The 26256-nt window shown below is 42.5% G+C and overlaps 2 protein-coding genes across 2 annotated transcripts; both read right to left on the bottom strand.

The window, feature by feature from the left end:
- Positions 1-807: 807 nt before the first annotated feature.
- Positions 808-11144, bottom strand: LOC308318345 (ferroportin; the record flags this gene model as incomplete). The annotated part of the gene is made up of 10 exons (XM_080767868.1): positions 808-1067; positions 3549-3699; positions 4287-4577; positions 5064-5298; positions 6006-6273; positions 6995-7121; positions 8909-9024; positions 9252-9411; positions 10583-10650; positions 11042-11144. 10 exons carry the CDS (start codon positions 11142-11144, stop codon positions 808-810), a joined length of 1779 nt encoding a protein of 592 aa, XP_080623994.1.
- A 3252-nt stretch (positions 11145-14396) lies between these two features.
- LOC308318673 (uncharacterized protein) lies at positions 14397-22072 on the bottom strand (the record flags this gene model as incomplete). Its single annotated transcript, XM_080768297.1, has 6 exons — positions 14397-16668; positions 17471-17781; positions 18693-18761; positions 19951-20084; positions 21133-21285; positions 21832-22072. 6 exons carry the CDS (start codon positions 22070-22072, stop codon positions 16659-16661), a joined length of 918 nt encoding a protein of 305 aa, XP_080624423.1. The 3' UTR covers positions 14397-16658.
- Between the last annotated feature and the right edge of the window lie 4184 nt (positions 22073-26256).

The following is a 26256-nucleotide window of genomic DNA, read 5'->3' as shown; positions in this document are numbered from 1 at the left end:
GGATTCCTTTGTCATTTTTGTCACTTATCCTACAATCGAACAGCAAGTTCCCTTTAGGTTCCTTTTTGGACATCCTGGAGTATTTCCAAGTGGACGGATCAGTAACATCTATGCCGCTTGTGAAAACGTTCATGTCTCCCATTGATTTGCTTTGCTTTGCCTTTTTGTGTTTGTTTTTAACTTACTTACTTCTACTATCATCATTGTTTGATCTCCATAATGCCCAGTTTTTTGTGAAGTTTACAAAAATAAATGAATAAATAAATAGAATCCCTCAATCCATCATCTGTCAAAAAAATGAAAAGGAAAAACGTGCGTGAGTTACTTTAACAGTCAAGTCGACCGCTGTGTTGAGGAGCTCTTGCAGTAATCCTGTGGGGCTTGCAGAAAAAAGAAAAGGCACGCACCAGTGCCTCGGTGGCACAATTTCGCAATTTTCACGCATTCCCTGTTCGCGCCTGAGATTAGGACACATCTCGTGTATGGAGGGAGCGGAAAGTGCATCTGCTGCTGCGGCCACATCAACTTGTATAATATGAAAGAAGGGGTTGTGGTTGGTATATCTCTCACTCCGGTTTCACCTGAGTTGTGGCGTTTGGCCCTGCAGGACGAAAGCATCCAAGGGGAGGACAGAAGGCTCGCTGTGGTTTGTGCAGAGATGAATGGCCGGACGGGGGGAGTGGGGGGGGGGGGTGGGTTAGCTTAGCACTGACACTGCCGGAGGAACGGGAGAGAGAGACGAGTGGTTTCACAGGCGCAGAGTGGACTGGGACTCGGTGCACACTGAGGTTCACCGCTCCGCTGCCCTTACGTGTCCAGGCGGTGTTTTCGCTTGGCCTTGCGCGCGTACAGGAAGTACATGGTGTGGCCCGTGGTGATGAACAAGACGGAGATGAGGACCAGGATGCCGAAGTGCTGCGGCTGCGGGGCAGAGATGACCATGATGAAGTGCAGCAGGTCCATCAGGTAGTTCATGGAGCTCTGGACACCGTTGACCACGCCCCGCTCCGACGCACAGATGTTCTCCTGCAGCAGCTGGGTCACCGTCAGGTCAAAGGACCACAGGCCTGGAATACACACACACACACACACACACACACACACACACACACACACACCGGGGGAGGGGGGGGGGGGTCAAAGGTCAAAAGAAGTACTACATCAGGGGGGAGACAGACCCTAACACTGACTTTCATTAAGACATCGATTGCTATTTATAACTTCACTTCAACTTCACCTCCGTTCCACAGGGTTGAAATGGTACCGTTGTCTTTTTCCCGCCTAGTGTTTCCACTGAAAATGAATTGGTTCAGAACCCTATTTTCTTCTTTTCTTTTTTCTTTTTTTTCCTCATAGTTTTGTTTATTCAAGATTTCAGGGTATACAGTAAATCAAATCAAATAACATAATACAATACAATATATGTGACACACCCATACGGAACATACCAAAGATGATAATATGTTTACATATAATTATAATATAATATAATTACATTGTCACAGTCTCTGTCAGTGTCTGTGTTTGTCTATGTTTGTGTGTGTGTCTTTGTGAGTGGGCGTGTGTTTTGGGTGTAGGCTTGGCTCCAGCTCCCAGCTTGGCACACCTGGTTCCAGTTCCCTAATCTCCCTCACCTGCCTGGCATCAGCTAATCATCCTCCAGTCTATAAATGTTTGGTCTTCTCCCCGCGCCGATGCCAGATCGTTTCACAACCTCATGATATTCTGACCAGCTTCTTTGCCTTGCCTGCCTGCCACCAGCCTAGCCTGCTCGACCACACCGAATATAGCAGATCTACAAGCTCCTTTTTTCCTCCTGTGTTTTTTCAATAAACACCCTTGGACTTTGACTTTGTTGTGTTCTGCTTTTGCGTCTGCCAGTTTTTACAAATCGTGACATACATATGTCATATGACCACCATATGCAAAATAGTGTGGTAGCATAAAATAAATAGTATAGTCCTACACTAACAGGGAAGTGACACTGACAGTTACAAACAGCATATCCTGAATTAAGTTTTGAAACAAAACAAACATACAACGACAACAGAACCCTAAAAGTTGGTTCAGAACTGAAACCAAAATATTTTCTTGCCCTGAACTGGGACCCAAAGTGGGTGGGTCACACTTTTCTACAGGTTGGAAGATGCAGATGTGATATAAACAATGACAAAAGCAAGCTAAAAATCATCCTACATAAATAAATAATTGAACATGGGGCAACTGGGGACTCCTGCATTACAATTGTTCTGCTTAAAACTATTGGAAATGCAAGTCGGTTCGCAGCTAGAACGGAACCAGCTCTAGAAGCAAAGTTCTTGTGGTGCTTACTATAAACACAGGGCTGCAGGAGGGCTTTCTCCCTTCGTCTCCAAACACGTAGCAGCTGGATCTTGTGTTTATTGATGTCTGCCATGTTCCTTTTGAATTGCTTTCAATGTAAGTCACTGTTTGCTTTTTCATTGATGTGGATCCAACCCCACTTGGAAAACCACTGAACTACAAAATTGCCAAATCCTGGGTTTGTATTCTGCTCAAGATATTTCATAAAAACTTCTGGCTGGATTGCCAAGGGATTTGCTGTGCAACATCGTCCTCCACCAGAAGATGAACTCTATACTGAATATTACTGATTTTGGTGACCCCGTGACCTTTCCTCGTGGACCAACCTTAGGCCAAAAGGTGCACATAAAATATAACAAATTCTACAACAATTTGGCCCTGATATACCACTGCTGATACCATGGTGGGCAAGCAACAACAGTGGTTGGGTCTGCTAGAGCAGAGGTTCCCAACCACTGGTACTAGTACCACTGGTGAGTCCATGGTGGATAAGCACTAAGCAACGACAGTGGTTGGGTCTGTTAGACGGGCTTTTAGACTCTTGGTCTTCGTTAAAGGAATACTTCACCCCAAAAAAAACTACTTGTTTTCTATCAATTACTCACCCCATGAAGCCTTGAATGCACAGAGATTTTTAGCATTCCTGTATAATATAATATTTGATTAATTGAAGTTAATAATAACATTCTCTTTGATATTTTATACATATATCTATTTTATATAGCTTTGCAATGGTCTCCTATAACACCGGCACCTCCTATCTCCATGAATTCAAGGCTTCATGGGGTGTAAATAATTGATAGAAAAAAAAGAGAATCTTGTTTTTGGGTTAAGTTAAGTATGTTTAACTAACAGCACAATGAGTCATGTGTAAGGGAAATTATTCTTTTGGAATCCGTTTAGTAAGAGAATTGACAAAACATAGTTTTCAGTTTTGATGTATTGAAAAGAGGATAAGAGTAATGCAAAAAAAAATAGAGAAGAAAATACTGGATTTGTGTAAGAGAAATAATATAAAAATAAACCTTTGTCGGTCATTTGTCTGACAAATAATGTTGTGTTTAAAAACCTAGTGAACCTAGTATCGTGATACGAATCGTATCGTGAGTCGAGTGAATCGCGGCATAATACCAAATTCCACAATAATCCCCGTAGAATGTAACAAAAGATCCCCGTAGGATGTGACTCTGTGTGGTCTCACTCACCGATGCGTGCCGTGATGACGCCCAGGAACAGCAGGATGATGGAGATGTAGGACTCTGGCGTATTGCTGACAGGAACGGTGTCGAACAGCACCGTGTTGTTGGTCCAGTGGATGGACGAGCGGTCTGGCAGCAGCGGCTGGTTGATGCCCACCTATAGGGTTGGCACAATTATTACATAGTCTAATTGCAATTGTTTGAGATGGTCGCAATCATTTTTTGTCATAATTGTCATAATCATGTTGTAAAATGTTCATACATAAAAGAGCAGAAATAGCAGATCTACAGTGAACTGTAGATTATTTGCAATTATTTGTGCGACAATCGTCAACTTAAATGTGTAATGGTGACAGCCCTAGGCCTGTCACAATTACTACATATCGCCTAATCACAATTATTTGAGATAATCGCAACAATTCAATCAATCGTCAATCGATTTCATGTTGAAAAATATCATTCACTTTGTGATGTGTTGTATGAATCTTTTAGATCAAATATTTTCGATATTATGTACATTTTTGGGAAATAAAAAATACAAAATGTATAGATGTGTCAGTGATTTCTTTGTATATTTAAGTATATTTAAGTTGTATATTTAATATTTTATTTGTGATTACGAAGCCTAAAAGGCAAACTAAATATAAATTGAAAAACATTCAAATCTTTAAAAAAAAAGAAGAAAAAAGAAAAGAAAACGTAATCGCAATTATTTGTGTGATAATGAATCTTGTGTAATCCCACCATGAACGGGTAGGTGTGCTTCTGCCTCTGGCCGCCCGCCACCTCCGCCGAGGAGGAGGAGGAGTTGGCCCCGTCCGTGTGGGGCATGAGCAGGCTCAGGTCCATGGGGCTGCCCGGGGCGAACACGGAGCACACGCACAGCAGCAGGCAGCCCAGGTGCAGGCAGCTGGAGATGATGCCCGTGTTGACCAGGCCGTACGCCTTCCGCAGCTTGGTGAACATCACGGTGCCCATGAGGCCCGTGATGGCCGACACGCCCATCAGCAGGCTGAGCAGAGAGCCGCTGATGCCCTGCGTCGTTGTTGTTGTTAGTGTAGTAGGGGATGATGCATCGGTCAGACGTTATGACATTATTGTGAATGTATTCATGATTTACAGTAGTCCTATTACACAGCGTTGCTGTCAGTCAGACAAGAGGGCAGAAACTTCTTATCTCCATATTTTAGCTAAGTTTACAGATTTGTTCGTAAATTGACGCCCTGCTTGATCATATTACAGCGTCACGTAGAAGCATCAACAGTAGCAGATCTACAAGAACGAAAGCGACACATTTTGAGCTTGTAGATCTGCCGTTTTTTAACAGTTTTGGACACCCGACAGAGACAAAGTGTAAATTAAGAAATACAGGTTATATAAATTATGTACAAATTAATAAAAATAAGCAAAAATAAAAAGTAAATAAAAGCCACATTTTTGTAGGTTGGTATGAAAGAAAACACACATCGCATCTAATGAATTGTGACCTTTTTAAAATGCGGTCACTATAAGTTACCATACCTGCGTGTAGGCGTAGCCCGTGGTGATGCAGTCGAAGCCCAGCACGGTGGTGTAGAGGAAGGCCAGGCCCATGCCGGCCAGGAAGACGGGCTGCCGGTAGTAGGCGCTCCAGCCGTCCTTGCAGGTGCTGAGCAGCCAGCGGAACCTCTGGAAGCACAGCGGCAGGTTGGTGATCTCCTTCAGGTGGAGGCTCAGGTCACAGCTGGTGTCCTCGGCCACGGCAGGGACCTCCTCCCTGCTGGCCTCGGCCTCTGAGGGGGAGAAGAGAAGAGGAGTCTGTCAGCGCTAAAAGGGAATCATTTCATTATATGACACACACACTGCGCGCACACACACACACACACACACACACACACACACACACACACACACACACACACACACACACACACACACACACACACACACTGCACTGCTCAGTTCACACGGGTGTGATTTTTTTCTTCCCACAATCAAATGTACTATGGTCATGATTCTCCAAGATGCTAGATGGCTAGATTCTAGGCTTAAAATAATTGATTTTTGGAGATCTCTATGGGAAGAATCTGGTCGATGGAACCAGAAAATGGCCGCCCCTGGTATGCCCTATACTATAGTACTGTTTTAGACTGATGCTATACCCCAGAAAGGATGAGTGGAATCATGTTTTCAGACACATACAGAAATGTCAACTGGGCAGCCCCTTGGGAACCGTAACAAGTTTCTTGATCCCCGGCACCCCCTGGGTTAGCTTTGAAATGTCCAAGAGCAAGAAACTGAACTCATTTCACTTTTTAAAATAAAGAAGATATGCTATTTTCACTAGTTTGGGTCCTGAGCAAACGTCTAATCTCCCTTATGGGTCTCGACCTGAAAGGTTTGTGAAGCACTGTTGTAAATGCACCATTTTATAAGCCTGTATTTGGCCCCAAAACCTCTACTTTTAGCATCCTGTGAGTCGACACCTCCGCACCTCGTGAGCGGTTCCTCTCCCTGAGCGACGGCACACACTCCTGGTCGTCCTCCGGGGCGGGCGGCTTGACGGACAGGGCCGGGACGATGCGGTACACCCGGGACAGGAAGATGAACTCCACGATGAGAGACACCAGGTTCCAGCCCAGGATGAAGCCACAGCCAACCACGTTGGAGGCCAGGGTCATGACCTGGCCCACTGCCAGCGGGGCCAGGATGTTGGTCACCTGGTCGATCCGCCTCATGGTGGCGTTCATTCCTTCCATGACGACAAATCAACCCAATGCAAAGGTTCATGTGCGAAGCATGAAACCGACATAAGTACAGTCATTAGTACTTCCCTGCTATTTGGGAGGGAGGGAGTTTCATTATCGCCCCTGTCGGGTGGAAACCTCATAATGTCCAAAAACTGTTACTTGTCAATACAGCAAACAGCAAAAGTAGCCCATCTACAAGCTCACATTTCGCAACGCAATTCGAGCTTGTGGACCTGCAACTATTTATGCTTTTGTGTGACACTGTAGCATCATCACGTAGGGCAGTAATGTACGAAAAAAAAACACGAAAAGTTAAAATATAGAGATAGGAGGTTTCTACCTGACAGCAACAATAAGTAATAAGGCGTTGATCATGATATATCCCATTGACGCCTGGTGCAACCTATACGTTGTTCTACCTTTGATGCCGACGCACCCTCTGCTATTGTTATACATGTAGCAACATAACTATTTAAAGAAAATTTAATAAGAATTTGAAGGTTTTCAGAAACCTTAGCTCAGGCCCTAGAAGGCGTTCCCAGATTCGGCCTCAGGCATCAATGGGACATACATAGCAAGGTTTATAATGAGAGTTTGTTATTCAGGTATTGAACATCAGTGATTAAAGCTCTACATTCTGAGAGTAATCGTTGCACTTGCTAGTATAGTGTTTGTTCAGTAACAGGGGTCTCCAGTTATTTAGTATACAGAAAATACTCTCACCGGCGAGGTGTCCGCGGTTGTAGCCGGTGATGACCACAATCCAGTCCCTCTGAATGGCAATGGTCAGTGCTGTGCTTGCAAGGTTTGCCACATCTGCCAGGACGATCACCACCGTATAACAAACCACCTTGCGTTGAGTTTTTACATGATGCAACATGTTACTACACGTGACAACAGAAAGGTTTTTATGATGCAACATGTTACTAACATGTGACAACAGAAAGGTTTATGATGCAACATGTTACGAACACGTGACAACAGAAAGGTTTATGATGCAACATGTTACTAACACGTGACAACAGAAAGGTTTATGATGCAACATGTTACTAACACGTGACAACAGAGAGTTTTTATGATGCAACATGTTACTAACACGTGACAACAGAGAGTTTTTATGATGCAACATGTTACTAACACGTGACAACAGAAAGTTTATATGATGCAACATGTTACTAACACGTGACAACAGAGAGTTTTTATGATGCAACATGTTACTAACACGTGACAACAGAGTTTTTATGATGCAACATGTTACTAACACGTGACAACAGAGAGTTTTTATGATGCAACATGTTACTAACACGTGACAACAGAGAGTTTTTATGATGCAACATGTTACTAACACGTGACAACAGAGAGTTTTTATGATGCAACATGTTACTAACACGTGACAACAGAGTTTTTATGATGCAACATGTTACTAACACAATAACAACAGAAAGTTTGGTCATACTGTACTTGAGCATGCAAATTCATACAAATAATTAACACTTCTTTTTACGCTTCTCAGGTGGGTGGCCAGCCTCTCCCTGATAGGGTGAGTTCAGGGCATCAAGTACGAATGCCCCCCGACTCCGAGCGTCTCCCTAGGGAGGTCCTCGCTGCATTGGGCGGAGACCCCCTGGCAGACCAAGAACAGATGGGATTATATCTCCACATTGGCCTTGGAGCACCTCGGGATCCATCAGGAAGTGGCTAATGTTGCTCGGGAAAGGGAAGTCTGGAGCTCTCGGCTGGAACTGTTTCCCTCGCAACTCGACACCGGATAAGCGGTTGAAGGTGGATGGATTAAGCACTGTCGGGAAACTCCCCCCTGTCAGGTGCAAAAGAAGTGGCTTGGAGTCCTCATGCATAGAAGGAATCATGAGGTCAGTCCATTGCTCTCCCCAGGTTGGCAGAGGAAGTGTAGCGTCCAGGATTACATTAGATAATTGACAAAATGGGTTGCAAAATCGTGGGATAAAAATGTAACAAAAAAATAAAAAGATGGATGGATTAAAATTAATGATCAGCTCTCACTAATACATGAATTCATTATGAATTGAATCATGAATTCATCATTAATTCCTGGTTCTCACCATTAACTAATGATGAAGTCACTATGACTTAACCAATTACAGGTCATTCATTCATCATTAATTACATGCATGAAATTGCATGCTCAAGTAAAGTGTGACCGTGTGCATTTGTGATGGTACAATGTGGCAACAAGAGACAAACAAGGACACAGGCAGGCAGCAACGCTACTGATTGACACAGTGAGATTGTTAGCAGGGGTGGAAGAAGTAGAAATATATATATACAGTATATATATATATATACAGTATATGTATGTGTATATATATATATATATATATATATATATATATATATATATATATATATATATACAACTTAAAATAAGTAGCATAAGCAACACCACAATATGGAAATACTCCAACTTTTACAAGAGTAGTACAACAGTATTGGCATCAAAATATACTTACAGTACCAAAGTAAAAAAATAATCTGAATTTGTCAAACATTGGTTAATGTATGTTTTGTAATCAAAAGCAAAATCTACAAAGTAACTAGTAAGATACAGTTTCAAATGAATGAATCCAGTGATTGTTAAGGTAAGTGTACAGTACTCACAGTCAGCCATCCGTCCCAGATCAGTTCAATGGATTGTTTATAAGAGAAGACCAGCATGAGGACGATGCTACACACCGTTACTGAGATGTTCTGAATGAACAGTGAGGCGTGAGCAACTAAAACAAGAACAGACAAGGACAACTGCGTTTATAAGCCTCTCTGAATAGCACAAATATTAAAAACAATAGTTGTTCCTTAAGGCCCCGTCACCGTGTCCAACCAAAAAATTTTTTTTATAAAAAGAATATCTCATCACTAAAATGCTAAATAAATAACTGACCTTGACATGAAAAGGGTTGGAAACCACAGATAGGCCTATATAATAATACTGTTTGGTGCCTACCTTTATTCCTAGGGTTGCGGTCGACCCAGTCGCCGATCAGAGCGCCCAGGAGGAGCACTGAGCCGGCCACGACCAAGCCAAACACTGCGGTCAAGAGGAGGTTACGGCCATACAGCTCAATCAGAAACACAGAGATAGCAAAGTGCCACATGCGGTCCCCCTGGGTTTTTACCAAAACAACAACAACAATAAATTTAATCACGCTCTGTTGTGCAAGGAAGGCACGTGCTGTGCTGTCCAATGGGTCACAGAGTTCAGGAACACACAGCCCTGCAGTTAACCCTGTCTGATCACTCTGCATCTCAGTAAGGTGGGTGGGCTGGCTATGCGACAGCTGAGAAACCTGGGAGACAGCTCAGAAACTTGGGGGACAGCTCAGAAGCCTGGGGGGGGGCATCTTATGAACATGACATCACTAGTGTAGTCTTGCAAGTCAGACTGTTACCTACCACAATTTTCAAACGCTTCCGTCATACATTCGTATAGATTAAATCAAAAATGAAATCTCACGACTGAAAAAAGTGTACATTGCCAAGTTCTAAGAGATTTCTTAAGATTTGAGAAAGGAGCAGCACGCACGCACACGCGCACACACACAAACACTGTTTCCTAAACAGTTAACACAATATGTAGAATTATGTTTTAGTAATTTTGTTCCTGTTCTATACTTTAACCTTTGCTGTTATGAAATATCCAAGACCGTTAAGGTTTTATGGAAGATTGATCTGAATATATTTCTAGTTTGACCACTTCAAATGCTCTAATCTTAAAATAATAGCCAATGAAAATAGCCAACCGATACAAGAAAATGTGAGCCTGTGAGCTTGAGAACCGCTCAGAAGACATGCCAACCTCTATGGAATCCAAATGACTGAAATCAGTCGGGGCGACTGAGAACTTTAATACATGCATTCGGAGATTGTGGAATGGTTGTCTGGCACACGTGAGACTATCATTGGTGGGATTCCAATGAAACTACATCTCTTCCTGACCTGGACACACTGAAATAGAAGCCATTGTTCTTACATCGTTTTAAAAAAGAAAACGTTATAAAATCTTGTTTGGAATGACCACCGATGATGTCACTGGTATGCAGGTTTCTGAACTGTCCAGTGTCCACACCAGACCTCGCCTGGAGGCGCTCGTTCAGCGTTTTTCTTTTAACTTCAGTCTGGATTCCAGGCCACACCACCAGCCCACCTCTGAGACAGAGTGACTATAGACAGAAACGGTGCCATCTCTACTGTATATTGAGCATTACTGGGGAACCAATATAGTGCCGCAGTTTCCCCACCAATTGCTGGTCTGTCTATCAAATCAAATGGTCTTACCCACATTGACAGAGCTCCACTGACATAGATGAGAAACTTGGGACCTTTGAGGTAGATGAGAGGAGACCCTGAGGAGGAAATTTCCAGATATAATAAGATCATGGAAAACCTTTGGGTTAGATGAGAGGATCGAGACCTTAAGGTGGAGATGTTCTCAACATGGATCGGAGCAGCGGAGAGTTAATAAACGTAGCATATTATCTCTGTAAGGCAGAAATCTCTTATCTCCATATACCTTTTTTGGGGTGTAAATTAACGCTCTACTTGACCATACTACAGCCTCACACACAAAAGCATAAAAAGTATCAGATCCTCAAGCTCGAAATGAGCATGTAGATCTACTACTTTTGCTACATTTGAAATTGAATCCCCAAAAAGTAACATCTAGCATTTCCACTCGACAGAGACGATATGCTACTACTGCACAGTGAGGCTTACTCCAGGTCAAGTCAAGGTTACCTGGTATAGTCCTAGCCGGCCTGGCTCTTGTGTCACTCGAGTCCTCCGACTCGAACTCGACCACCACCCCTCCACACTGTGAGGCGTTTGTTCGCAGGGACATTGCCTACAGTGGGATCATGCAAACAACAACGATGCAAAACGATGCAAAAAATGGATAAACATTTTGTCAAATAAAAGTATGAACAAACGCGGCTATTTTCGGCATTTGACGTACAAAGACCTCCAATAGCCGGCTTGTTTTGAATGATTGCAGTAACTTTTCATGTGTTTGCATCTCCGCGGACGTGTTGTTGACCACAAGCACTGGTCAGTTCTTCTTTCACATCCATATTGAAGCCATTCTAGAAGACAACTCTCTGGGCTACAGTTGATCAAATCTGACAGGATATTGATTTAAATCAATTCACAGAAACCACCAGGTCAGTGTATATCCAAACATCTCTGAACTTTACCACCCACATCAACCTCTCGGAGATGCTATAGCACTGATCATGTCTCCAATATAAAGCATGTGATTGTTTACATACTGTATACTTGGTCACAATGATTATTAGCTTTTTTTTTGTTGTATACAAAACACACAAATTGTAGATATAGTTTAGATTGTGTTGACTCCATATGCTACCGTACTGTATACAGTATGTATAGTATTACTGTCTAAACTATTTATACACATGCAATGAAACTTGGAGGGGGAAAAAACACAGTTTCGTATACAATGTGAAGTTTACATATAAATCACTCAACAATACAAAATAGCAGTATTTAGCATTGATGAAATGAACCAGAGACACGTGAAGACAAAATGAAACTAAATCCACCATTTGTCAGAATAAGTCGGATCATAAAAGAAAAGAAGGTCCATAATAATCACCGCTGTGCCGATGTTACATTCGATCCTTGCTGAGGTCGACCGGTCGCTCGATCCTTGGTGATGCTGCTGATGGTGACGATGACGATGGGAGTGTTGCCATGTATCTTACATTGGGATGCCAGTGTTTCCTGAGAGCTATAGGCTTTTCAAGCTGTAGTAGTAGTAGTAGTAGGTTGGAAGGTTTGATAACAGCGCAGGTCTAAAGTGTGCACCTCCACCACCATTGTGTGAAAGTGCCAGAAAAGCAGAACGGACAGTGGGGACAACAAAGGCAGCCAGCATATTCCACACGCGGCACGTGACGCCGCGGGGACAATGATCACTGGCCCTCCGGCACCACAAAACACAGGCCGCACATTAGAGGGTGACTTTCTGTAAAAAGACTGATTTATGCTTCGTCGTGGGACGGCGGTGTCGGTCACTTGCCGAAAGAAAATATGCGATCTACAAGCTCACGACCGCTGTTGCAGCGTTGTTTTGAGCTTGTAGATCTGGCATATTTAGAGGCAGGGCAAAATACCACGGTCCCACAAGTATACAAAGTCTCTGTCGTGTCCAAAACCTTTCAGGAATTAAAATTTAAAAGTATCAAAATATCAGATCTACAAGCTCGTGGTTGTGGACAACGATAAATGAGGCGGGTACTGTAATGACCCAAGTGTCCACACACACGTGCGCACGTGCAAACACACACACACACACACACACACACACACACACACACACACACACACACACACACACACACACACACAGTATTCACTGTTCATGATCTCTTTCAAACGCAGACACACACACGCATGCTCTATCTCTCTCTCTCTCGTACACACTGTTAACATGCATAGTGGGAGCACATGAACCCTGTTACTATAACTATCACATAAAAAGCCCTGCCACGCATCAACATCCAAGTGTTCATCTGACTGTTATGGTCAACTGGTAAGACTATTATTGGAGTAACACTGTGTACTACTGTACTTGACCTTTTGGGCTTTCAGATGAAAGAGTGCCACTTATTGATTGCAAATGTTTTATGATGATTTGTTTAATTCACTCAGTCACCCTGGTGTGAATGAAAATCTGCACATATCTCAAGATTGCAACACATTGTGAGCTTGTGTACTTAAAGCTTTTTTCTTTTTTTTACATTGTTGCCTTTTTCCCTTTTCTTTTGGCAAAATGATTTGATGGAAACCAATATTAATGTTTGACTAGAACTCCACCTAGTGGTGATGTGCTGTGCAACACTAGCTGGGCTGGAATGGAATATTGAGGAAAGGAAGATATACTGTACACTGTACAGTATATCTTCCTTTTCCTCAATATATGTACAGTGTACAGTGTACTAGGTCAAACATTGGCCAAATTGTGAAATTCTACCTGAGAAATGAGGCAAACAGGTGGTAATGATGATGGATAGCTGGATACTTCCATGCTATGCCAAACTGTTTCATGTCAGGGACCACCAAATTGATAGCCATCCGGGTCCATTTGGTTACTAGAGGAAGAAATAGAAAGAAGAAATGTTGAATCAATAAACCAGTGGAGCTGAGTTTTTCCTACCAGTGCTGCAGACTCTATTTCTTCCTCTTGTATTGACATTTTGTCCAGCACCTGGACCAGAGTGGATGTGCATGCTCTATTACCTCTGTCCATTTGGTTACTACCTTTATTCCTAACCCTAACTACCGTCTCTGGACCCCTGGGGGTCTCTGGACCCCTGGGGGTCTCGGGTCCAGAGACCCCTCTTTGAGAAACAGTACTACGACAGAGAATGCAAAACCTGTCCTTTCTACCGATTACACGGCTTGGTTGAATGCTTGATTCTGATTGGTCAATTACTGAATTCAGCAGTGTGTTATTTCGGAATAATGACCGATCAGCTATATAAGTTATATAACAGATTACTGCCTAATCAAAGGCTCAGAGCACCTGGCTTTGCTGCGTGAATTTTATGCTGTATCCAACATGACAGGCTGTCATTTACGTTTCCTTCATTTAACTATATAACTATATATATTTTTCTCCCCCTTTTTTCATATAATTTTATGATTAAACATCTCGGCTTTCGCTCCTGTGTTTAATCAACAAAAGTATCGCAAAAAGTGCCCCTGCTACGCACCCAGCGTTTCTCACCTTACAAACATGCATGCATAAAGAAAATGTCTTAAAGCACTGTAGAGCTGGATGGAGTTGTTTTGTGATTTTGCTTTATTGAGACATTTGTCAAAAGGTGTACATGGTGTATACAGTTAAGTACATACTGTATGTAACAGTGCTACTGAGAGGCTGGGCAAAAACATAACAGAGCAAAATGTCTCCTGTTGGTATGCCAGGTTGATAAATAAGACCATTACATATTATTAATTAGTCTCACGTAGCCAGACAACTATTTCACAAAACATTTCTTTCTGGTTTTACCTCTAGGCTTTATGCTCTCAGGATTATTTTTTTTTCTTTCTAGTGGTGTGATGATTTTTAATGCAAATGCTAATTGTAGCACTATTTTCACAAATGTAAAGTGCATTATTAATACAATCCATATTACAATCTTCAAACGCTACATAATCTGGAGCTACACATCCCAAAAGCCGAGAAGAACGAAAGCTGTCATCTGTTCGTCGTTTCCGTTTCCATTTCTGCTAAGCAGCAAGCTATTATGCTTTGATTATTTTAATTTAAATTAGGGCAAATTTGCACGACTGTAAAGACAAAACAGAAGTGGGGGAGGAGGTTTCACATCCGCTTCATTGATCATTTTCAGAGCTTCCATTGCTCTGAAATGTATGACGGAAGCATTTGGAAATTGTGGGAAAAAACTGTGAGGCTTGCGAGACTACGAATTAATCAATTGATTAATTAATTGAGTGAATACAGATAAACCTCACAGGACAAACATATGCCTGTGTGGCGGGAGACTAATTACAGGTGAAAAGTATTTTGGTTCGGTGCGTACTACTGTTTTGAAGCTACAATATAAACTGTCTTCTCTTTTATAATAGAGAACCCTTGAATACAAATTCAAGGATTCATGATTGTTGTTGATAACATAATAAAAAATTAAACATAAAAAATGTAATACTACCGGTAATAGTAAACACGTCATACCCGACAATTATTGTCATTGAACACAAACAGCAATCAAGTGTTCTTACTCAGTCACTCACTCATATGCAGGTAAACGGTGCATTTATATAGCGCCTTTATCCAAGGCGCTTTACAATGATTGTGCATTACATTCACCCATTCACACACTCATGCATACACCAATGGCGGAGGAAACCATGCAAGACACCAACCTGCTCATCGGGAGCAATTAGGGGTTCAGCGTCTTGCTCAAGAACACTTTGACTAACTCTGGGGGAGCCTGGGATCCTACTGGGAACTTTCCGGTTCCCAAGCAGGGAGGGACACAGTTTAACTTAGTCCTACATGTTAGTTAACAAATTATTCATGTGTGTCTTGACTCTGGTGCAAATAAATAGACCTGCGTCACGAAATAGAGGGACAGTGCTACGATGTGTATATTATTTCAGTACGAATTTGTTTCTTCTCTCCCCCGACTCCTGTTGCCTTGCTAGTCTCTCTGTAATTGTTACAGAAGCATGGATCAACAGACGTAGCCTAATAAACACACCGGGGAGGAAAGCCCAGGAGGGCCATTCATTGCACGAACCTACTATACATGATACACGCACACACATGCACGCACCATCCGCAATGCACTTTGTTCATAATTTGTCCCACTGGCACAAGTAGTATGGAAATGTGTACACAACATATAATATCCTCTAAGGAAGAGATCTACAAGCCGACAATGTGTCGCATGATCATGACATCTGGAACACCAAACAGCTCATATAGGCTACTGTATGTGTAGATCTGTTCTGCTTTCAATGTGCATTTTACTCTGGGGCTGCCACAGCTCGGTGCAATTTCTTAATCTGTCCATGTGAGAACGTGGAATTGAAGTCCTGCAAGCAAAAATAAATCTTATATATCGTCTATGTCGGGTGGAAACCTCACATGTCCAAAACCGTTACTTGTCAGGTAAAAATAGAAAAAATTGCAGATCTAGTAGGGCATTCATTTGACTTCTGGAAAGTGAGGGGCGCTCTTATCATCATACATCCTCATACATCACATTCCGTGCTCAGCCAATCAAATCATCACAAATGTCATTCCGGCCCATCACTTTTAGCGTCTTCACTTTTCTGCCCTCACTTTATATGCTCAATATGTACTTTGCTCAGCCAATCAAATCATCGCTATGGAGTGATCAGCCAATCAAATCATTAACAACAAACAGACAACACTGGGCATAGGAGGGGCTAGCGGTCCTCATAAACACAAAAAGTTAAAATATGGAGATAAGCGGTCTCTGCCCGACAGTAACGATATACTGTATACTGTATAGATATGTTCAATATGCGCCTGTACCAAAGCCCTGTGCTCTTCTTTTTTCCATTTTTCAAGTTTTTTTCATTTGATGAATAGCGTTAATATGGCCTCATACGGCTCTGGTTCTAGTTCTGTTCCATTGCTGTCTTTTGCAAACTATGTTTAGTGCATAAAACAATATTGTAAATAATAATAATAACATTGTGAAGTCAAAGGATGAAGATTAACAGAAAGTGAAGTTACTTGACATTTTACTTGGAATTGTATCCACCTTCTTGTTGTAAAGGTCTGGCAAAAGATGGTCATTGTAGCGATACATGCAGGCTGGAGGCACTGTGTTTATGTGGATCTGAATGAGAGAGAGAGAGAGAGAGAGGGGGGGGGGGGGGGGGGGATAAATATGGGATATTATTAAAACACTTTCCCTCCCATTCACGAGTTACACGAGTAAATTGATGTAGAACATGCTTCCCTCCCGTTCACGAGTTATGTTTTCATTGTTTAATTTGTGTTATTTTAAGACCTACAGGGTTTCCATCGGACAGTGGGATAGGTGACGCGTTCCGATGACGTCACTGGAAAAGTTTCACACTGGCTTGCAAAGACTTCTTGGAAACTGAGGCGCAATGCAAACTCTATGTTAGTCCAGGATAATTTTTTTGCGCGCACATCCATTACATTAGCTTTTACAATATGTCCATTACCATTATCCAAATGAATTCCTTATTATTCTAAAAAAATATTACATTTTGCAAAACACACAATGTTTAAGTGTCCACTCTTCCTGCACCCTTTTGCAATGTAAAATGCCACCGAATCAGTAAGAGTCATCTTTTTCCACTTTGCATCAAAATGAGCTCGTGCAATGGACAGATCGGTGAGATCCAATCAGGGCATGCGCAAATCTCAGCCGTGACCCCTCTAGACCAGAAACCTAACTTAATATCAGGCTATATTATGTTTAGCAGGAGCGGGACATTGAGGCCTGTTTAGATGGAAATCTGGCACACAGTCTTGAACAAAGTGTACTATGAGAGAGCCAAGTTCACACACGCCCAGAATGAACTCGTTCACAATAACGTTCACCAAGCAGAAGTACGGTACATTCGGTTCACGTTCACCCAAAATATGAACGGGACAACAATGCTTACCTGTCACAAGTCCCACCGATGTCGGGCCCTTCGTCTCTATACTGCTCCTGTCCCAGCACTGCCCGGGGCCTCAGCATTTTGGAAGGCTCTCTCCACTGCTCCTGTCCCAGCACTGCCCGGGGCCTCAGCATTTTGGAAGGCTCTCTCCACTGCTCCTGTCCCAGCACTGCCCGGGGCCTCAGCATTTTGGAAGGCTCTCTCCACTGCTCCTGTCCCAGCACTGCCCGGGGCCTCAGCATTTTGGAAGGCTCTCTCCACTGCTCCTGTCCCAGCAGGGTCAACCGCTCCCGCCCCAGCACTGCCCAGGGCCTCTGCAGCAGTGTTGATTTTGATGTACAGTATAGTTTTAGTCATAGTCTTTTGAATAAAATTCCAGTTAGTTTCCAGTTAGTTTCAGCCATTTTAGTCATCTGAATTTTGTTATAGTGTTAGACTCTAGTTTTAGTGGAAATATATATATATATATATATATATATATATATATATCATAGGATTTTGGTCGACTAAATCTGCAGTTGATTTAGTTGACTAAAATGTATTTTAGCGGGCTTTGATGGCGTCGTAATTGCTGATTTTACACTTGGTTGCCGATTATGATCTGCAAGCTCACACCCAACACGTTGCGAGTTTGTAGATCAGCTACTCCCAGCATGCAACCAAGCACAAAATGACTTGTCTTTTAGTTCTACTGGATCTCTTCTACACTAGTCGACCCTCCCTAACATTTTAGACTAGTTTTTATTTGTTGATGAAATTGTCCATATTCTTAGTCTGTTTTAGTCATGATAGCCTAGTTTTTAAAAGGAGCTGTAAGTCAGTGGTTCTCAACCTTTTCTGGATCAAGGCCCACTTGAAAATCTTCACGAAAATCTTTGCAAAAATCGTTGCGTAGCGTACCCATGTGGTGAGATGGGTGGACCAAGGTCATTTTCAGCATGATCATCAGTCAATCGACTGTGCTCTGGCTTGGATCAATGGAACCAACGATAAACAAATTCAGAACTAGGATATTAAATTAAATAAATAAAATATCGGTTCATTGCTATACAGGACTTAATGGATACAGTTTGATGCCTAAAAGATTATATAGAACGCAACAGTGTGAATCTGTTATTGTTCCATTTCTTTCATCATTAGTTAGTGACTAAAATATAACAAAATAAATAATAATTATTGAATAATAATGATAATGATAAAAGTACAAGATATTTTTTTCTCTTACCGTCACTGGGCTCCCCCTGCAGTTCACAGGGAGTGGTTCGGGTCTTCCTTTTCTTGACATTGGCTGGCACTGCAGATACGCAAATGAAAAGCAGTTTAAATATATAGTATATTGCAGAAACCTTATCTCCATATTTTCGCTTTTGTGTTTTTTTTGTAAAGTAATGCCCTACTTGTAGTAAAGATTTCTGCCCAACCGTGACAACGTTTATTCTGTATTAAGACTGCTTCTTTGAAATAAGCAATTTACACGTACACGATTTATTTCCTGTATGAATCCACATGTTTCTTAAATTTGTATTTTGACTGAAGAATTTGACACAAACTACAGTTTTTGTTGTCATGTAATTTTTACCTGTATGTGTTCTCATGTGCCTCTTCAGGTTGGTTGATAGACTGAATTTTTGTTCACATACTGCACAAGTATACGGCCTTTCCCCTGTGTGAGTCCTCATGTGTTGTGACAGATTACCGCTTCCACGAAAGCCTTTGCCACAAACTGTGCAATTAAAGGGTTTTTCCCCTGTGTGAGTCCTCATGTGAAGTGTCAGTTCAAACAGTCGGCCAACACCTTTGCCACAAACTGTACAAGTAAAGGGTTTTTCTCCAGTGTGAGTCCTCGCGTGTCGTTTCAGATCACCAATGTGGCCAAAGCCTTTGCCACAAACTTCACAAGTGAAGGGCTTTTCCCCTGTATGAATAGTCATGTGTCGTTTCAGATCAACCTTGTGACCAAAGCCTTTGACACAAACCATACAAGTGAAGGGTTTTTCCCCTGTGTGACTCTTAAAGTGTCGTCTCAGAGTACCCATGTGATCAAAGGTTTTGCCACAAACAGTACAACTACAGATTTTCCTCCCCTTACGACCCCTTGTGGATGGCGTTTGTTTCAATGATGTCACGTCCTGGGACAACATGTTGCTCAGAGACAATCTTTGTCCTTCCACACGTTGGGTCGGTGTGTTTAAATCTGACTGATCTTCCCTGGTCTCCTCCCAATCGTCACTGTTTTCGGTGTTGTCAGATTCAGAACAGTGTGAAGAGAGGAGCTGGTCGGCAACAGTTGGATGCGTTCTACAGTCCTCTACATCAGCTTGTGTTTTCATGTGTGCAGTCGAGGTGTTGGCCAGAGGCTCTGTCTCTCTGTTTTCAACATGATCATCTTCACTTTTCACAGTTAGTAATGTCAAAATTGGCGTTTCATCATCTGCATGTTCACTTTTTATTGCTAGTAATGTCATTGTTGTCCCATCAGCCACCTCTGGTCTTTGAAATAACTCCTGATGTTCCTCTTTAATCTGTGGAGGCTCTGGTTCCTCCTGGAGCAGAATGTGATTGCTCTCCTGCTGATCGACAGAAACCTCCTCTTCACACACAGGGAGGTATAGGAAGTCTAGGCGGAAAATACATGTGAATGATTTTAATGAGAGAAATGCAATTCATCTATGCAATGTATATACAGTACTGTATGGTTTATGACAAACACATTTAAATGTTAAACACAATGAAACTGTATTATGTAATATTGTGTCCAATCTGTAAGGTAACATGTTAATACATGGATTAAAGCAAAATAAAATTTCACGCCTGGAAATGTTTGCATGATTTTGCGATTTGTGAGACAGCATGAAAGGAGCCTCCCCACACACTAGCACTGATTCCTTAACAATCAACACCATAATGTAAAATGATGATGTTTTAGTAATATTGTCCCTGCTGTAAACCACGTGAAAGGCTTTAACTTTTGCTTTCATATGAGATATTGGACCAAGACTATTACAGAGTTTATGGAAGATGCTTCTCGGTGCAAATCAAGAGTAGAACAGGAAACAATATTTCGCATTCTGAAGTGTTCATTTCGTAGACTGAGAGTATGAAGAAGTTCGTTGACTACCTTTGTTTACTGAAGAAAACTAAATAAAAATGTAATAAAAACTAAGCCAGCAAACGCAAAAAGGAAGCATGAGTTCAAGTCCGTTGCTCTCCCCATGTCCCTCATATATGGGGACTAGGTTGGCGGAGGGTGTAGAGCCCAGGATCACATTAGATAATTGACACAGGGGTGAAAAATGGGTTACAAAATCATGGGATAAAAAAAACTAAAAACAAAACTAAGATATGATGACTAAATATATTGACAATTTCGTCAACATATAAAAACTAGAAAATGTTAGGGAGGAACTAGTGGAGAAGACAGAGCTAAAAGACAAGTCGTTTTATGTTGGTTATGCTGGTGTGTTGCGCCATTGCGCCATAGCCATTACGATGCCATCAAGGCCCACCAGAATACATTCAACATACAAAATACAGGTACATCATCATGCTGTGTAAGTTGTAAGTAATTACCAGAGGCTGTGTAGCATTTACAGATGTTTTTGTCGTCAAGCTCTTGGCGTGTTTGTTCTTTCATATTAGTACCGATAAAGTGATCTTGTTTTTACCTGATTGAGTGTTACACCTCGTCTTATTGTGTAGTAATGTCAATGTTGACACATCAGCCTCCTCGTCCTGTTCCTCTTTTATCTGTGGAGGTTGTGGTTCCTCCTGGACCATACTGGGACTCCTCCTCCTCTCCTCGTGTTCAGGTGAAACCTCTTTACACACAGACAGAAGGAGGAGAGAAGAGGTAGCATCAGCAGAACAACCCAAAGTGCTTTTTCTCATCGGATTGATTTTGTTTTGGCACGATCGTCAGTGTTTTTGAGTGTTGCAACTACTCCCTTACGGAGCTATGTGTGTGGGTGGTGGGTGGCTGGCTGGGTCTGAACATGGTTGTTTTTCACCACATGTGCGCAACGCACAAACACACATGCACGTATTATGATGATTTCGGGTGTGCCAGTACAGTACAGTGACAGTACAGTACAGTACAGTAGAGGGACCCCCAGGGCCCCACACGGTAGGCCTAACTGTCAGGGTAGGCCCCATGGGCACGTTCCTGTGGGTCTGGAAACCAGTTGCTCGTCCACATATGATGTAAATTTTCCATTCATTGTCAATGGGAATTTAATGTTTGTGTATGACGACAATCTACACTATAGTAACGCCCCTCAAAAATATAGGATCTAAAAGATAGAGTTGCTTGCTACAGCAGTGTGTAGTTTAGTGTTGTTGTGCATGTACAGACGGTACAGACATACCTGCAGTGTGTAGTTTGCTGGTGTGCAGTGTCTCTATCTCTCTCTGGAAGAGGCTGCACATGAACTGTGCGGCCAGACGGAGGCGCTCCAACACAAACACTCTGACATGAAGCTGCACAGTGACATAACAAACATCAGCGCCACTCTGCTGCTGCTGTTTCTCTAACACACACAGTATCTCCTCTCCCACAGACGCCAGGTGTTCATTTATAGACAGCCGTACAGACTCCATGTGAGACATGTTGGTTTGTTGAAATAATTGATTGAATTTCGATTAGACAAAAATGCAAACAGCACGAGTGCAGTGACAGTGTGGTCCTTAACATGAAAAGGGCTGAGAAGCACTGCTCTGGCCGGGTGACAGTCACAGATATAGATGACAGAAAATCAGAAATCCCACAAAATCCAGGACATTTAAAACATTACAATCCAGGAGGAGAGCTGCAGGAGAAAGGCTTAAACAACAGGAGGAGATCGACTCCACTGTCGAATCCAGGAGTGTTGTTGTTGACACGTCTGTTATGAGACAAAGACATGTTTCATCGCCACCGTCTGTGTTCCTCACCACGACCACCATCATCATCATCATCATCACAGGGAAAATAATGTAAACAAAACTACAAAGCTGTTACTTCCGGGTCAACGTGCTTCGCTTCGCACATGTGTAGAGAAGCGTCTGGGTGTATAAGGATCCAGGCAGCACCGTTGTTTTCGCCCCCTAGTGGAGGAGGTGTGTAACTGTCACTAGAACGAAAGAGAAAGAAAGAGAGAGGGAGAGAGAGTGAGTGTGTGTGTGTGTGTGTGTGTGTGTGTGTGTGTGTGTGTGTGTGTGTGTGTGCGTGTGTGCGTGCGTGCGTGCGTGCGTGCGTGCGTGTGTGTGTGTTCATCCTAATCCTCCCACGTCCCCACCCCACACACACTCCCTTCTGACAGGTGGCCCCCAGTCCATAGCAAGTGACACATTTCACCATCCGCGCCCGGCTTCTCTCCCCCGAAAACAGGCCAATTCTGTTCGTGCACACAGCCAGATCCACCACCATAGATTTGAACCCGCAATCTCTGTGGTGGTGGACAGCTGGGACTTACCACTGCACTACCCGAGCACTAATACTCTCTTTCTACACAGCTGTGTCAATCTCAGAAAAAGCAAGCAGGCTATAGGCTAAGTCATTCAGACAATGTCTTTGCAAAATGATTCGCATGCTTTTATCCAAAATTGACAAATATGGACACTGGGCAGGGGCCCTGTACAGAGTGCGGGCAGAGGCCTTTTGGGGCGGTTCTGGACAACCCTGGGTCCGACCGACTCGACACCAGGCACTGCACCCCCTGTGGTGGGGACCGGGGCAATGGAGGCTGGTTAGTGGACGACTACACCATCACAGTGTTTGATACAGTGACCAATTTCTGGCTGAGCATGCCCCCTGTACAGCTTCCAGAAAAACGCTACAATCATTCAGCATTTGCCTACAATGGAGAGCTGTACATAGTTGGTGGCCGCTTGCCGGCATCCATTTTCTTCAATCAGTTCTATGATGTCTGGAAATTCAATCCAGAGACCTTTGCCTGGAAGAAGATGAAGCCCAAGGGGTTATACCCACCTTCATTGATTCGCTGCTGCATGGTGGGAGATCGCATCATCGTCGTTGGAGGATACGGATACTCCAATGACCTGAACTTCTTACACTTAAGTCCTACTCTGAAGACGTTATGCAAAGTAGCAGTTATCCAGTTTGGTTTGGAGCAGTCAGAATTCCCACATAACATCAGGTGGGAAATGGCAGCCATCAAAGGAACTGAAATGACAGCAATCCCACAAAATAAAAGACTAAAACGTCTAATAAGGTTCTGTGTCCCATGTAGAACATATACTTTTTATTTTATGTGAGTATGTGACATATACATACCATTACTGCATCTCTATCAAATTAAAGGGTGTGTGTGTGTGTGTGTGTGTGTGTGTGTGTGTGTGTGTGTGTGTGTACAATAGTACAATAAGCGGAGTAGAAGTAAAAGTACTGAACATTTGACATACGTACTCAAGTAAAGTACACATACCTCAAAATTGTACTTAAGTACAGTACTTATTTTTTTAATTTACAGTACATACTGTACAGTACTTTCCACCACTGCAATCATCACATCAAAGCATGGTACTGTTATGAAAAATCACACCCCTGTGAAGTGAGTGTTATTACTTGCTATGCAGCAATCTCTATTACTTGCTATGCAGTAAGTAATAACTGTGCAGAGAATACACCTCTAAAGCTCAGGATATGCTGAACAATTGATAAAACAGTCAAGATTGCTTTCCTTGTGAAGGCTTGTACACACCTAGACAGTCTACTTCACCCAGAAGAAAAATGCAACAAAGATTAGTCTACACACACACACACACACACACACACACACACTACTCTTCTTTAAAAAAATATATCATTTTGAAACACTGCCACATGGACTGCAATTGCATCATGTATTTAAAGAGAACCCGCTGTAATATGCATTTAATAGTGCAGTTATAGGAAGGAGGTGGAGGTGTCCAACTGACAATTTTCTCTAGATATAGATTCATTTGAGCTGACTATTGGATCAGGACACTATAGTAAGTGTCAAGATGCACATTACCAAATGTATAATACCACCATGGACAAAAGTAGGCCTACATAAGGATCACATTTGAAACAGTGCCGTAGCCTGCCTGCCTGCCTTCCTCAATATCCCATGAGCCAAGCTGCTGGCAATTATTATGGTCTGTTATGGTATGCTATATGGTCTGTTTTCTTCACAGTATCAAACAGAATTCAAGCAATTACAAACTTTGGAGTTATAGCAGATATGTGAGAGGAAGTTGAAAAAAAGAAGAAAAAAAAGGGGATTTGAACACAAGAAGCAGACACAATTAATCAAATTGTCAATTCATTGTTATTTTAGATTTTTCAGTAATTCTTTCACAGGATAGAAATAAATAATACTGAATTAGAGGTAGAACATTTTATATATTGGAGTCCGAAGATGTCCGCTGGTACACTTCACACCACTAGCTTGTCCCCTGAAGATCTAAAGCAAAGAGAAAAATCAGAAACACAAAACACATGTAGGCCTAATCCACTGCAACATATTATTGAGATGTCAGCACTTCAATTCTTCAGTTCTTATTGTTGTTCTTGATACTCACAGGTGATTGGTCCAATGGTGAAGGGTTTGAACGGTACAGATGTGGACACGGAGCGACGACGCCTCCCTGAGCAAACCTGTGAATGGTGAAGGAATAGCAGTAAGCACACAGTTTGCTACTGACGTAATTGTCCGGTGTGAAACAGCAGAGTGTGGAAAGAAAGTGTGAAACTTACAGGAGAACATGAGGAGGCTCTCTGGTCACACAGGTGGAGGCTGCAGTGAAGGTAGATATCTCTGTAGTCTCCATGGAACAGGAAGAGCAGGGCAGAGAAACGAGCCTGGAGGGAAGAGCCGCTCTCAACCACTGACACCTGACGACGGTTGGTAGAACACCTGGAGAAAAGAAGGGTCAGGTGGTAGGCCCATGATGACACATCACTATTTCAACCCTCATCCTCAATTTATTTTTTATAAAGACACTGAAATAATATTATTCATATTGGTTGTTTACAGCACAAAACCATACCCCGCTCCCACCCAACTTCTACCCAACTGGCTCTTTCATTTATTGATTGTTTTGGACACCAACCATCAGACAAATAAAGTATGAAACAAGAATGAAACCTGTGCCTACTTGTTTTGAATGAAGAAGTGTCGCATGATGTCATCAGGGCTGGGGGAGTGAGTGGTGTAGCAGTCGTCCAGAACGACCACAAACCTTGGATCTGTTTCCCCTACAGATACTCCTACATACAGGGCAGAGCCCACTGGCAGGGTGACTGGGCCTGCTGGGTAAGGCTCTGTGTAGTTGGAGTTTTGGAACAAGGACATGGAGGCACTGGCTGGGGAACCCACACCTATGATGCCAGCTTCAGGCCTGTCAGAAAAAATGGCACTTAACTGTTAACTATTCTGTAATATACTGTAGCCTACTATACAACTTCTCCAAACATGCACATATTTCTTCCTGTTAATCAGATAGGAAGACTTATAGACTCAAATGTGTTTAACAGCTGATGAAACAAGACTGACATGAAATGTCATATAGGCCTACAGGTTGGCTACCGATATAAAGAAGACTACTGCATATAATGGCCCTCATTTATCAACCGTGCGTACGCCAATATGGGTGCACGCCGAAATTACCGACATTTTCGGCATTTACCATTTCCGCCAAAGCTTGAAATTGAACTTGACAAAGTTCTGGTCGGGAGCTGTCTGGTCGGGAGCTGTCGTACGCTTTGTCCTCACCTGTTTTTCTGTCGTAGAACAGCGGAGCAGCATTGTTTGACCAGCTGAGAGGCT

The sequence above is a fragment of the Protomyctophum bolini genome, assembly GCF_963924005.1.
Source record: "Protomyctophum bolini genome assembly, chromosome: 7".
Lineage (NCBI taxonomy): Eukaryota > Metazoa > Chordata > Actinopteri > Myctophiformes > Myctophidae > Protomyctophum > Protomyctophum bolini.
Note: the sequence above shows the minus strand (reverse complement) of the source record. Positions and strands in the feature narration are given on the sequence as shown.